The 15,353-nt window shown below is 39.9% G+C and overlaps 1 protein-coding gene across 1 annotated transcript; it reads left to right on the top strand.

The window, feature by feature from the left end:
* Positions 1–14,065: 14,065 nt before the first annotated feature.
* On the top strand, positions 14,066–14,383 carry LOC147434880 (zinc ion-binding protein). Its single transcript, XM_086490043.1, has one exon. It carries the CDS (start codon positions 14,066–14,068, stop codon positions 14,381–14,383), a length of 318 nt encoding a protein of 105 aa, XP_086346169.1.
* The last annotated feature ends 970 nt before the right edge of the window (positions 14,384–15,353 follow it).

The raw sequence follows: 15,353 nt of genomic DNA, 5'->3' as shown, positions 1-15,353 counted from the left end.
CTCGTCACATCCCTATAGCTATGGTCCCTCAAGTTTATCTTTGTTATGGTTTCCATATGTCTTAGGTGTATATGGTCATAATCCCAATCTTGGACCATTTTCAATTGTCGCATGAATGGTCTTCCCAGAATGATGTCATAGTTGTTCTTCTTGCCAAAGTCAACAACAACAAAAGTGTGTTCATATTCAATGCCACAATAAGTAACAAGTACTTTTTCTAGCAGTCCTAGGGGCTTTTCTTTGTGTCCGTCTGCAAGCTGCAGGGTCATTCGTGTGGATATCAAGGCAGGTTTTCCCCATTTTTTCCAAACCTCTTTGGTTGCAATGGCCACACCAGCTCCACTATCAAGGATAACCATGGTTTTTACACCATTGAATTCCACAGGAAGGGTGGTGTTTCCATCTTCTCCCTCGTAATACTCGCCTACCTTGTTTAATGGCAGTGCCCTAGTATTTAGTTGAGGCATTTCAAGCTCTTTGATACCTTCCTCGATTTGAGTCATTGGGGTTTTTACACCAAATTTCTCTAGACATTTACCCACATTAGCCCACATGTTTGGTCTTATTCTGAGCAACTCGGCTAACATTATTGTACAGGTGACTGGGGTAGATAGAATATCTACTAGCCCCTTTGAATCGATGGCCTTGTTGGGAGACAGTCTCTGTGATGGGACTGCAACCACATCTGACTTGGTCTCTTACTCTCCCATGTAGGATGGTAGTGTTCGTAGCGAATGGGGTTGACTATCCATAGATTGTACAGATCCTTTGTCGCCCTAATACGATCGCACGTCTAGATTCATTTGAGATCCAGTCTCAAATTCCTCTATTGGTGGTAGAAACACTCCTCGTTCATCACCAGTCTTTTCTACTCGTCTTCTTAGGTCATTGGCTTCATTGGCCTCTCTGACTTGTTTCCACAATTCGTCAAGACCATCTATCTCTTTACAATCCTCAGGTATAGCTTGGTGAAATCCCTAGGAAGAGTTATCCGTGGTATTCAATACTATCCTTGGTTCTAATGCTAGGTCTTTGAGGTTTGGTCTGTGCTCATGACTAGAATCTGGCTCTTTTACTTCCTGGTTTGGTGGGATTACTTGTGTAGGCATGACACGGATCACATCCTCAGGTTTTGCAACTGTTGGTTCTAGTAAAGCTTGGGCTGTTTGAATCATTTTCTTGCACATTTCAAACCTTTGCTTTTCTAGTTCCGTATAGGGATATGTCATCCACCTGTGTTCTTAGGTTTGGTTGTTTTTGAGCCTCGCATCATAAGCTTTCAAGAGGGCATCTAATGTCTCATTAACCTTCTCTGCCAACACAGATCCTCCTGAACTAGCACTTCTCGGTTTCTCATCCGTGGATGGTTCTTCTAGAGGTTTAACCATCTGTGTAAGAGAAGGTGCCTCCTTTTCCTCATGTTGATTTATCTTCTCCTCAGCTTTGGTAAGCTTCTCAGCTAGGGATTTTTGCTCTCGTTCCCTGCGTGCTTTCATCCTAGTCTTTCTAGCTTTCCAACTATTTTGTTTGCTCTTGGTTTTCTTACTAGGTACGTCTGTCTTTGGTCCACCATCATCTGTCTTTGGACTCGTGTCACTTTCCGTGTTCTTTGTCTCTGGATTCTCATCAGCTTTCTTTTGAGCTTGTGCTCTCGTAACCACTTGAACTGGTACGACATTTTCATTTTCTGAGCTACTAGGGAGCTGAACAATCCCTGATACATTTGTCGTGATTTTCCTGATTTGGTTTGTTTTTTTCGGGCAATCGGGGATCAAGTGAGTGATGCCACACTCAAGACAATAAGCTTTTACTTCAGTGATCTCCGTATGAGGACATTGTTTGACCAAGTGGTTGTCATGACTTTTGTGACAATCTGTCTCTGGTTGAGGAGATTCTTTTAGCATTTCCTCTTGGCTATAAGCAAGCTTTGACCTAAATAAGCCGCTATTTGCAATGAATCGCAATGTCCTTTCATCCATTTCATACCTTCTTTCTTTCGACTGAAACCCAGGAGGTGGAGGTTGTACCGGCCTCACCACTCCATGTGTTTCTCTCACATTTTGTTGCTCCAAAGGGTAGTACTCACTTTGGTTGCTATACCACATTGTAGCTGGTACTCGCGTTTGTTTATTTGATGCTTCCATCATTGGCATGTATCTGATGTCTACCGGCATTCTAGCACCTGGCAGCGGAGGTTGTTGTCCTAAGACAAGCTGTGGCCTTAAAACTCCTACTGGTCCTGGCGCATTCCCCGTAATGTATCTAGGTGGAGTAGGTGCTTCTGGAACAGGTTGTACATACCTCTCCCTAGTATTTTCCATGCTATAATATCACTCTTCCCCCGTATGGTTCGTCCATTTTCTCTCAATTTCACACCACTTTGGCTCTCCTGAATCAGACCTTGCAAGAGGAATCAACCTCTTGACCAAGTCGTCGATAAGCTTTTCTTGATCAATAGGTGCCGTTGGCTTGGCAATGGACTCACTTATCTGTGAAACACTGTGCTGAGAGGATGTGTCATCTCCTTGACTCTTTAAGTCCGTTTCTTTGTATGCCTCACAGTTATCCACTAGATAAAGAGCTTCTTTGATCAACTCGTTTAGCGTCATCCTCCTTATCATATACAGATCCTTCTGAAGGCCCGCATGTCTCATTCCCTAGATAAAGATCAGCATCAGTCGTGCTTGCATAGGTAATTCCGCTCTTAGACAGAGCTTAACGTATCTCTTGAGCCGTAATGATGCTTTGCGTACTGATTCATCCTCTTTCTGTTTGAATATATGGATTTGCGAGACCATGTTGTGAGCAATGCCTTTTGGCGAGAATTCTTCATTAAACTCCTCAAACAGCTCATCTAGGGTCTCAAAATCCCATTTTTCCACCGAGTCAAACCATGTAGCAGCATCATCTTCTAGAGTCAATCCAAATCCCGCAAGCTGTGTTGCAAAATCTGAAACTTCCTCTGCTCTAATCACTCTTCTAAAAGCCGCTACGTGATCTCTCGGATCTTTATCTCCAGAGTATTTTCTGTTTAACCATTTCTGGACTTGGGATGGTCTAACTCGCCGATTGTCTACAAATCTAACCAGAGACTCTCCCAATCCTTCTCTCGTTATCGCTCTTGAAGGGAATCCTGGTGGCTCTCTTCTTGGAATTCCTATAGGAATTCCCATGTTTGGTGGAGGCATTTGTGGTCCTTCATTGACCAAATATCCACCTCTTTCTAGTACAGTCTGTGGATTTGTGCTTTCTACAACTCTGTATTCTCGTCCATACTTGTCGACAACTATAGATCTCCATTGACAGTCGACTCCGTATGTGTAGACATATAAGAGCTTGTAATCCGTTATCTCTTCTAGGTATGGATCTGAGCACCTATAAAGATTGACCTCATTGTCATCAATGTATCTATATAGTCCTTCACTCTCATGACTAATCATCCAAACTCTCTCAACAAGATGGGTCTTTATCAATTGCAAGTTTGGAAGATCCATTGTGGGAGGATATTCCTCTATCGTCGGGATCTCCAAGCTTGTGTAAGCTGTGTTTGAATCCAGGGTAGACATGATTTTTGGGCTTAAGAGCTTTTGCTTGGTTCGAGTAGACTTAGTCCACTGTGTTCAAGTTCTTTGGTTAGGGAAAAGTCGAAACTATGTCCAAAACCGCAACCATTTCGTCACAATTCTCGCAAATTGTCGCTTTCAGACACCCCTGACTTCCGGATGAATTTTGAGGCCGCTCTCAGGCTACATTTTGATATAAAAACTTTTTCAATCCGATACCGTTTGTGAAAGTTATGGCCAAAACAGTGAAATGCAGTTTAGAATGGTCAAAATGAGTCCAAATTCAATTTTGAAAAAAAAAATGGGATCTCCGTGACACTGTGAACACTTCTGTATGGTCAAAATTACAGTTGGACCCTAAAAATGGCCTAGAGACATCCTACGCGTAGGATGTCTTTTTGCTAAGAATTTAACAAAATTTGGTCCAGAGACTCCCCTTAAGTCCATCAACACAATGGTATGCTCAGAATTTCATTTGGATTTTAAAATGGCCTTGAGACATCATACGCGTAGGATGTCTTTTTGCTCAGAATGACTTGAAATTTTCACCCCAGACTCTCCTTGATGTGCTGATCACAGTGGTGTGCTCATAGGTTGGTTTGCAGTCCTAAATCAAGCTGGAGACATCCTACGCGTAGGATGTGTTTTTGCTCTGTTTCAGCTCAAACTTGCACTGTAGCTTCCCGTTGATGTGCTAAGCTCACATCTATTTTTACTTTTTGATTCTGACACCTATAGGTTGGTCAAATGATCAAGAATCTGTTCCAAAAGCTTGATATTTATTCTGATGAATTCCTAAATCAAATCAACTCCAAATTGGACCAAATTTGACTAGGAGGCTTGCCTAAGGCTATATGACAGCATGGTATGGTCACAGTAGAATTTCGGTTTCAAAATCATGCCTTAGACATCCTACGCGTAGGATGTCTAACTGCTCAGAATGAATCCAAATTTGAACCACAGACTCTCCTTAAGGTGTTGATCACTGTGGTATGCTCAAAATTAAGTTTGGAGTGCAAAATCACACATATGACATCCTACGCGTAGGATGTCTTTTTGGCATGTTTGACCCCAGACTTGTCCCACAGCTTCCCCTTGATGTCAGTAACCCAATGGTATGCTTAGATTTTAATTTGGATGTCAAAAGACCCCAAAACTAGTTGTTCTTGCCTTTTTCAGTCAAAATGCTAAAGTCCGCTCAATCTTCCCTTTCACTAACCCAAATGAGATGACATTTATCACATGCACTCAAAACATCATGTATAACATGCACATGAAGTCACCCTATGGTTTGGTCTCAAAATTAGGCTTTGAACACAATTTGGGTAGGATGTCTAGCAATTCTCGTCTTTTGGCTTTGATCTGTCAAAATTTGGTCAAATTTCCACTTTCCAGGTGAAAATAGGGTAAAACCTACCTTCTGAACACACTGGTCAACTCAGATTTTCAAAAAAATGCCCAGATCACCTTGTAGACATCCTACGCGTAGGATGTCTACTACTGATTTTTTGAGACTGAAATGTCCCTGATGCTTCCTTATGCTCTCAGCAAGTGCAAGTATGCTTCACAATTGCAAAAACATGCAAAAATCACTCAATTTAAGCCTTTTCTGAAATTTTACATTTTCTGACTCCGCCTTTTGGATTTTGGTCAACAAAAATAGGGAAAAACACTCAAGTCAATATGTTACTAGGGTAAAACCTACCCTCTGAACCCACTGGTGCAGTCAGAATTTTCAAATTTGGTCTCCAGTACCCCATTGAGACATCCTACGCGTAGGATGTCTATGTTTACAGAATTGCAGGTTTTCTTCACAAAACCCTTGCAAATGCTCTTTTATATGCACAACATCAGTCAGTCATACAAAAATATCCACAAAAGCTTGTTTAATGCATTTTTACCCACAAAAGCACACTTTTCCGTGATTTCAAATGCAATCAAGCACTTTAGCAAATAATTCAGTGATGAATAGCTCTAGATCAGAATCGGATCACTTACCTAAAGCTACTCCTACAAATCATATGGGATTTTGCATCTATGAGTAGAAAAACGCTTCACTGCCACACACGGACTAGTAAACGCTTTTATCACCTCACAAATCACTCGACCACCAACAACTACTCTAATCCACAGATCCTAACTAAACCTATCTAGTCGCAGACCCTCGGCAAGACACATGCTTCCTGGCTATCCACTTGATCACGGAATATCCTCTTCCGGATCCACTTAAGAAAAACGCTTTCTTTAGCCGAAACTAAATCAAGCAACCATCACACGAGTGTTAGTAGGAAACCTACTTAGGTCCTTGTGTCCCCGGCAACGGCGCCAATGTTGGACGGGAAGCTACTCACACACCCATGAAGTGCATGTAAACACTACCTAGATCAACATAATGTCAATCGAGGACACAAATGACACGATAGGCACACGGAGGAAATCTCTTAAGCTTGTCAGGCTGAGACCATCCTACACATACAACACTCAAGAAGGCCAACTAAACCACAATCAAGGACCTCACTGCTCTCAACTACACCACCTAGCCACATACACACATACGGAAGGTAACTCACCTAATCATGCCAGATTCCTACGAAACTTAAGGAACGCCATCTCCTCACTAGGATACACCTGTCCCTAAGCTTCTACACTCAAAACCCTCACTCTAAACCCATCTGCGGAAAACGCGTAGGATGACAGAACAGAATTTTGAAAGTGCCCGAAACTGAAATTTATGAGTACCTATGCGTAGCTTATGTCGCCACGATTCTATAGACTACTAGCACGCAGAAAACAGACATCGTTTGATACACTTACGGCCACAAATAGCTCCTAGATGCGTCGGCGTGTGCGTTTCGTCTCGCGTGGAATGCTTGGCGTTGTCGCGTAGCTCTCATCGAGCCTACTGCAATGGTGCAGTCGGATCTCCAATGTGTTGAGTGATCCGGGCGTAGCAAGAGGATGAAGCTCACACTCACTCTCTTTCTCTCTCACACACAGTAGACGGCAGCGCTCAGTTTTGATTATAAAAAAAGTCTTTCTTACAAAATGACCTAGGTACCTTATATACTAAGGCTACCTTAGGTTTAACCAAAAATGGGGTTGAAAGGGTCAAATGGCTTTGTATTTACAATCTGGAAGTGCCATTGCACCCCAGCTTCTGAAACTAGAATAACTACTCATTACAAATGACGTTTATAGCCATAATCGGCAGCATTTCATAACTCGCAAAAGATAAGACTTTGGTACGAAACTTGAGTTATGTTGTGTTGTTGACCCAGCGGTCAACAATATATTCTTTTGTTTCTACACGTGTACAGGAACATGTTGCTGTTGTCAGGATTTGAACCTTCATGGAATCTTTCTCTCATTCACACTTCAAATCAAGAGCAATCATTAACGCAAACAGGTGTTTCTTGCCCATTAGCATTGACCCTTATCTTTTTTGCATCCATATTTGTCTGCTTTACTTGTAATTGGTAGCAAATATTCAACGCATTTGCTTAGTATCAAACATTAAATTAAATGTAATTTTTTGTCATAAGCACTTGTCTAAGTTTACAAAACAAGCAGTCCGACTAAGCTAGTTTGACCAAGCTAAGCGTTAGAGATCTTCTCTTAATACCATGGGGAATGCCTTCCTAATAATCAATGGTTACTTAGGTTCTTAATCCGATTTAGGCAGCATTGTGTGAAATTTACTAGGGCTTTCTAGTGGGCTTAGTCCCTAGATCTTTAGCTTAAGTATTATAAATGGATTTACTAGTGTGATGAGCCTAGGGAGGGTAACAGTGTTATATGATCCCCCAAAGTTACAAAATTAAAATGCTGAAAACGAACAAACAAAAAAATCAAAGTGCCACAATGTAAAATCTTAAGCTGGAGAGAAATCTCAGCTTGATTTGGTACTCCACTCACATGCATTAGGAAGGGAATGGGATATAAGAGGGGCTCTTTATTTTCCATGGGATTAAAAATGAGATTAAGGAATGAGCAAATGGGGGAATGCCATGTGGACTAAAATGGTGGGTGTGGCAGGTTCTAAAATTGAGTGGTCAAACTTATAGGCCTAGAGGTGGAGGGGTCTTTTCTTTACTAATAAAACAAGAAAATAACAATATTTGAACTTTTTTTTATAAAGCTCGGGTAAAAAACCACTCTTTATCTCTCTAGAGGCTATTGACTCCCCCCACCTTCTTTCCTAAAAGGGGGTCTTTCAAAAAACGTGTTGACATTCTCTCTCTCCTATTTACTCTCTCTAAGGCTGCTACATCTACTCTCTCCCCTCTATCTATGAGATTTGCATCTCCCTCTTCAAGTCCACTTTTCCCTCCAAATACTTGTTGCAGCAGAGGTTTGAAACCTCTCTTCTCCATTGATCAGTCAGCCTCACCTTCACACCTCTACAGAAAGCTGTAGATTTACAACATTGGATACTTCTATGGTATCTTCATCAACACCTCCCTTCTCCATTGATCACTTAGCCTCACCTTCACACCTCTATGGAAAGCTACAGATCTGCAACACAACTGCTTTTGGAGTATCCTCATCGACACCTTCTTTGATCCTTCTTCCTCATCTAGGTGTGAAGGTGAGGTTAATCACTTAATCTCGCCTTCAAACCTTGACATGAAAGTATAGATCTAAAGCAGTGGGGGATGCTTCTTGAGTATCTTCATCAACACCTTCCGCGGTCCTTGTTCCTCATCTAGATCTGAAATGATCTCCCCTCACTCATCCACATCTTTGGGAGATTTTACATAGGAGCATTGTTAGGTAAGATTGTTAGGCTTCTTCAACATATGTGTTGGTAAGAATAGTGAGCTTCGTTCCTATTTTCAATGTTCTTGTATCTTTTCTCATCGCCATACTGGTTTCTGTTTCCATCTTTCTTGTAGAGATTTGTGGCAGTGTCATTGTCTGTCTTTGTATATATCTTAGCACTTCTTGTTACCTTGCACTAATAAAAATCGTGTATATAAACTAATCTTCATTTTTGTCAGAGCATGTGTTACATTGCTTTCATGGATTGTTTAGGTGCTCATCAATGTGGGAGTTTTATTGACTCAATAAGTTGCAACAATATGCAAGAAGATAGTGATTCTTCACTTGTTATCATGACTACAAATGATTTATGTGGGTGAAAATGCAGCCAAGTTCATGGAGTTTACACAAGGTGTAAAGCAAATATATGGCTTCTCAGACACATCATTGGAAGGGAAGATTGTGGGTTTCAAGCAAACTCAAGATGGCAAGCGTCTACGAAGGTACAACATGTGTATATAGCTTCTCTATTGGTGCTTGACATGTCTTTGCCTCAACCTGGATTTCTTGAAAAGTGTACATGTTCTGCTTATATTTAAATGTTTTGGATTGTACCATTTATGATTTTACCTCTTAGGTTGTTTCAATATATGCATAATTTGGTGTGTTTTTCCTTCATATATTTTCCATCTGACTTTGCAGAGTGGGAGCCGATGGAATATTTTGCAGCGGCTTTGAATCTATCCATGTGGGTGTTGGCAAGTTTTTATATGCAGAGTGTTTACGTTGAGAGATTCCCTCACAAGAGAGATTCTTATATGGCCATGCTTATGCCACATCAAATGCTCTATTATTGGCAAAAATTGGTACGCAGATACCAATCTGTAAATGAAGGCCTGTCAATGAAATTTCCATACTGAAGATGAATGGGAGTATGGGAGGTGCTTGACTTCGATATTGTTTTTGAGGAGCTCATGGACCTTCAAGTATTCCCCCACACTGATATTGTGCCCAATAGTTGTGTCAATGATGACTGACATCTTTACAATTTTTACAAGTACCTCAGTCCTTGAATAGAATTCCTTTTGAGTGAATAGAAAAATTGTAAGATAAGGAGAAGAGAAGGGTTGTACTTGTAAGCACATCTCATTCCCATGATGTATCATTGTACAAGCTCAACCACGGGGCATTATCTTAATGAAAACTTGTATTGCATCCTAACTATGTGCATAACTTTTTGTAAAGTTTAATTTAAGTTCTTTTAATCTTTAATTCAATTTTGGTATGATTATTTTGGTATTTCATGAAATTTTCAAGTTCTGGTGTTTCAATATTAAAAGTAATTAAGTCTTAGATAATGACATCCAAGAGTTGTATTATTGTGCAAGTACACAAGTTTAGTTCTGTATTTATCTTCTCCACAAAAAAATATTTTTGAACTCAATTTTTAATAATTAAGTGAATTCTAATTAGTACTACATGCAGGCACACATGTGTTAATATGAATTGTTTTAAAGAGCTTACACCATATAATTATCGATTGATTTTCTAAAGCATGTATACAAAACTCACAAGAATTTTTTATATTGCATGTTGAAATTTGTCAAAGGGATTTCTAAGAGGGACTGCAAGGTAGATGATCACAATGGCCTCATCGACTTGGGCATGAAGTGTATAGGTATCCAGTTTTCTGATTGGGACATGGACCTAGATTTGCTAGTGCTTGAGGACACAGAGAGAAATAAGAACAAAGGAAATAGGATGAAGATAAATAGGGAGGTTGAAGATCTAAAAGTGAGCATGAAGAATCCTCAATGAAGCTTGCGCTCCTACATGACTCTAACCTGATGGAAAACATAACTTAAGTACTAGATAAAGAGAGGTGATGGAGGAGGTTCCACACTTTAATCTACTCACTTTGTATGCAATGGTGATAAAGGGTCATCAATTTCTTTTTGTCAATGACATTCCAAAGACTGTTGGACTCTAGTAGTATAGGAAAATTCTTAATTATTTCACGATTTAGCCTTTAGTATGGAGCTTTGGGTATTATGGGATTCATGCTCTTTAATATTTTTGTATATCATGCAAAGCCACTATGATGACTCTCCATGTCCTGTTCTTCTTATTCAATGGTGGTGTGGGAGGAGGTGATTGTTGTTTCCATGCAAGGACATCATTCTTGTACTTTTTTTTTCACTCTCTACAATTGTTTGTTCCTCTATGGTTTGAGAAGTATTACACTTCCTCTTTTAAACTTTCTTTGGCATGTTCACTAAGGATCTAATCTTGTGTACCCTCTTTGTAAGAAGTCTACTTATCTGAGAAAATGTGGTCACTTCAAAAAAGACCTGAAAGAATGTGTTGCATTGGAGACTGTTGGGTCCATCAAAGTGTGAGATTTTTTTGCACCACGATCAAGGTACATGCTACATTTTTGGAGAGAAAGAATGGAACTTTCCATGCGAGGTCATGTTCCCGGGACAGATTACAGCCAAATCACAGAAAGAATGGAACTTTCCATGCGAGGTCATGTTCTCGGGACAGATTATGGCCAAATCACACCTATTTTGCACCAAAGAACCCGGTCGGGTGGGTTTTCGAGACCCGGGGGCCCGGATCTAGCCGCGGGCGCCACGGCACGTAAATGGCATGTTTGACCAAATGGCCTGTTTGACCAAACATGCCATTTTCGCGCCGTGGTGCACGCGGCTAGATCCGGGCCCCTCGGGTCTCGAAAACCCACCCGACCGGGTTCTTTGGTGCAAAATAGGTGTCCTGGTCAAACAGGCAATTTTCGCGCCGTGGCGCACGGGGCTAGATCCGGGGCCCTCGGGTCTCGAAAACCCACCCGACCAGGTTCTTTGGTGCAAAATCGGCGTGATTTGGCCATAATCTGTCCTCGGAACATGACCTCGCATGGAAAGTTCCATTCTTTCTCTCAAAAAATGTAGCATGTACTATTTTGCACCAAAGAACCCGGTCGGGTGGGTTTTCGAGACCCGAGGGGCCCGGATCTAGCCTAGTGCACAACGATGCAAAAATGGCTGTCAAATCATGCCTATTTTGCACCAAAGAACCTGGCCGGGTGGGTTTTCGAGACCCGAGGGACACGGATCTAGCCCCGTACACCACGGCGCGAAAATGGCCGGGTTGACCATGTCAAACAGGCCATTTTCACGCCGTGGCGCACGGGGCTAGATCCGGGTCCCTCGGGTCTCAAAATCCCACCCGGCCGGGTTTTTTGGTGCAAAATAGGCGTGATTTAGCCGTAATCTACCCCAAGAACATGACCTCGCATGGAAAGTTCCGTTCTTTCAGCCACAACCCACAAATATATTCTTACAAATGGGAATATTCCGGTGAGCCTTTTTGGTGTTTTGACGAGTTATTTTAGTTTTCGGGTGAGTGATTTCTCTCATGTACGATGGCTTCTCCTCATTATGGAGGTCTTACAAATGTGATTTTCTAAAATAAAAATTACAAGGGTAACTTTCAAGGTCCATATTTAATGCATTCCCATGTTCATCTTCAATGGAATAATTAGTTAAATCGCAAGAATTTACACTAAGTCGTGAATATAGGTCAGGTATTTCTTAAATTGACTCAATTTATTTTGAAAATATCATTTTTAGGTATGTAGTACAAATGTGAAGCTTCTACGATATGTCAATAAAGATTGATGGAATTCAATACTCATTTAAGCTCAGCAATAAACTGCAACTATTGCATAAACTTCTATTTTTTCAAAAATAAATTTTTTGTGTCCTTTCAAATCAAAATATGAGTCTTATCATGTTTTTGACATATTAAAACTATATTTCCATCAATATTTCATATGTATACATAAGTTATGGTGAGATTACCAAAATCTACCATGAAGTGCATGGTCTAAGCCACTAACTTGATCCAAGGAACTTTTGTGCATATGTCCTAAAGTCCAGCACCTCCCCCACCATTTTGAAATTTAATCAAAGATTCCTTAAGTTTTAAGTACTTACTATACTTCCATCAATATTTCATGTTGTATACATAAGTTATGGTGAGATTATCAAAATCTACCACGACTTGCGTGGTCTAAGCCACTAACTTGGTCCAAGGAACTTTGGTGCATTTGTCCTAAACTCCACCACCTCCCCCACATTATAAAATTTGTTCAAAGATTCATTAAGTTTTAAATATATACTTAAAATTCCAAATAAGAGGCCCTCCTATATCCCATTCTCTTCCTGATTTCTATAAAGGTTGATTATACTATTAGCAGCTATATGTTTCTTGTTCACATTTAGATTTAGGTGTCTTTTATTAAGAAATATGAATAATGATCTTTCCTTTGTTTTATGGTGCCTTTTGACCATCCCTTCACCAGCCACTATTGATATCCAATTATGTACAAGAATGTATCAACGAAAAAAGTTATTGGCTAACTTGATTCTCAACACAAATTTTTGCGGGCCTAAAAAATGAGAGAAACAATAGTATTTCAAGACAAGTGCACATAGATAACAACTATTTGAATGACATTATAAAGTAACTTCAAAACAATGACATAATTTAGTGCAAGTAAAGGGATGACACAATAAGATGGTAAAAATTGTATTGCCTTAATCAATTACATGAGTCCACTCGCTTAGCATATGAGTGGTGCACTTAAATGTTTCGTACATGGAAAACAGAGCTAGGCTCTCTCTCTCACTACCACTCTATTGCTCTGTCTTTTGGCCCCTTCGTCTTGCCTTCCATTTGCAGTACCTTTCTTTGCAACTGTAAGCTTAGCAGACACTTTCAACCAATTCTTGGTTGTTGAGATTTGGTTCCACACTTGAATGTCCATCTTGGCTTGGTTGATTCTTGGTCTACAATTGAGCCACAAAGTGACTGATTATATCTCGCTAGGGCTTAACTTTTCAAATATTGTAGGCATGAAATTCCACGTTATTAACTTTTGCACTACACCTTCTGCAGATCAAAAGTGAACACATGGATCTACAATATCAGAATCTAAATACAATATGAGTTTCTTAAATCCATAGGTGAACTTGATTGCAATATAAACATTACAACTTTACCTCTTCCAAGAGCAAGTATTTGAACATTGTTGAATTTAGACAACCCATATTGTGGCCTTCATTGTTGAAATGCATTGGAGTCAAGTTTTCTAACCATTGACAACAACTTTCAAATAAATCTTTTGGACGCACTAGTACCAATTTTCAATGTTGTTGAATATAGGAGAATCTGCTAAAACAAGAGATGATTAATAAATAATTCTTTTAGTTTCAAAGAAAAAAGAGCTCTAATAAGTCATTCATGGAAAAAATACACTCACCACACATGCTTTGCAGGAATTGGCACCTACCTTAGGATCCTTTGTCAACATTGAAACTTGTGACCCTTCATAAGCCTTACATACACCCCTTGCATTCTGCTACATTGGCACTATGTATAGTAGATCTATACTGCATTGTAATCCTTTGCCGGGTAGCTATGATTAAGTCACTCTTGCTAGAAATTACTTGCATAGTGCATAGTTCACACACACACATACACACCGTAAAGAAGGAGATGTTGTAGCAACTATGAAAAGGATTTTGAAAGGAGATAGACAGCTAGAGATGTTGCACATCAAGAAAGAGGTTATGGAACTCAGAAGAGAGATGCAAGCTTGGGAAGAGAGCGAAAGTGGATTGGGAATCTAGAAGTTGGAGCTACGAAGATAGAAGTTGCAGATCTAGAATGAGATGTTGGAGCTATGGAGAAAGAGGTTGCAAATCTTGAAGAGAAGCTATTGGATCTATGGAGAAAGAGGTTGCAGATGTGGAAGAGAAGCTGTTAGAGCTATGAAGAAAGAAGTTGTAGATTTGGAAGGAAATGTAGCAACTATAGAGAAAGAGTTTGCAGATCTAGAAGGAGATGTTTTAGCTATGGAGAAAGAGGTTGCAAGTTTACAAAGAGATGCGGTAGCTATGGAGGAAGAGGTTGCAGGTTTAGAAGGATATGTTGTAGCTATGGAGGAAGAGGTTGAAAATCTAGAGGGAGATGTTACAGAGGTAGAATGATTTGTGATAGGCTACTTTACAAAAAGATACCCTAGCATGAGAAGAGGAGGAGAGAGAGAGAGAGATGTTAGGGCATTTTAGAGAGAGACTGGGGATAAAGATTGCAGATCTTCACTTTTTAGCAGCTGAGGAGAGAGAAAGAGAGCTTGGGAAACTTTTGGAGGGGGAGAAATAAGAAGAGAGAGAAGAAAAAGAGGGGACAAGAGAGGGAAACTTTTAATATTTGAAAATTGAAAAGGTGCTTTTAGGGGGAGAGTAACTCCAACCAGATCTAGTAAAATCTTCATATATTCTCCAGAAAAATAAGTAAAAGTATTTTTATAAAGGCACGTCTAGGCTATCTATCCCACCATTCTAGCCCTTGGTCAAAGCTTGATCAAGTTTTAAATATTTCCTTAAACTGCCAAATAAAAAGGCCCTCCTTTACCCCATTCCCTTCCTAATGGTATCACCTATGGTACTAGAGCCCTAGAGGTTCCCAATGTGAGCGTTTTTCCTTGAAAAGCAAAAAACCCAAGGCATACAAAATAAGCACACACATCAAAATTGAAACAATGTGAAAAGACTTGGGGGGGTTAAAGAAAAGGAAATAAGTGAGGTGATGATTTCATGAGAAATTCCTTTTATTGTAGCTTAACTACAAGGTCTTCTAGGTATAGCCTCTAGTCAACCCTCGGACATGAAATACTTGGCTCTTGTGATTAAACAACTTAATTGATTAGAGAAAATTGAGAAGCTTGCCCGTGGTATTAATAGTTGACCTCTAATACCTTTCGACCATTGAATTAGCGACCCCAGACTTGTTTAATGTTTTACCATTACAACTGATTATGCGTTTGAATATATTACAATTTAATGTTTATTGCTGACAAATGGTTTAAAATTTTGCTACCAATCAATTTGTTTGCCTAAAACTGCATATGCTTTTTAATAGTATATGAGAATCCAATTATTGTGCCAATGTTGTTTG

Source organism: Adiantum capillus-veneris, chromosome 19 (assembly GCF_014529385.1).
Source record: "Adiantum capillus-veneris isolate H3 chromosome 19, ASM1452938v2, whole genome shotgun sequence".
NCBI classification, from domain to species: Eukaryota; Viridiplantae; Streptophyta; class Polypodiopsida; order Polypodiales; family Pteridaceae; genus Adiantum; species Adiantum capillus-veneris.
Note: the sequence above shows the minus strand (reverse complement) of the source record. Positions and strands in the feature narration are given on the sequence as shown.

Coding starts and splice junctions, on each gene's coding strand:
- LOC147434880 (XM_086490043.1), top strand. CDS start 14,066: ATGTTGGAGCTATGGAGAAAGAGGTTGCAAATCTTGAAGAGAAGCTAT.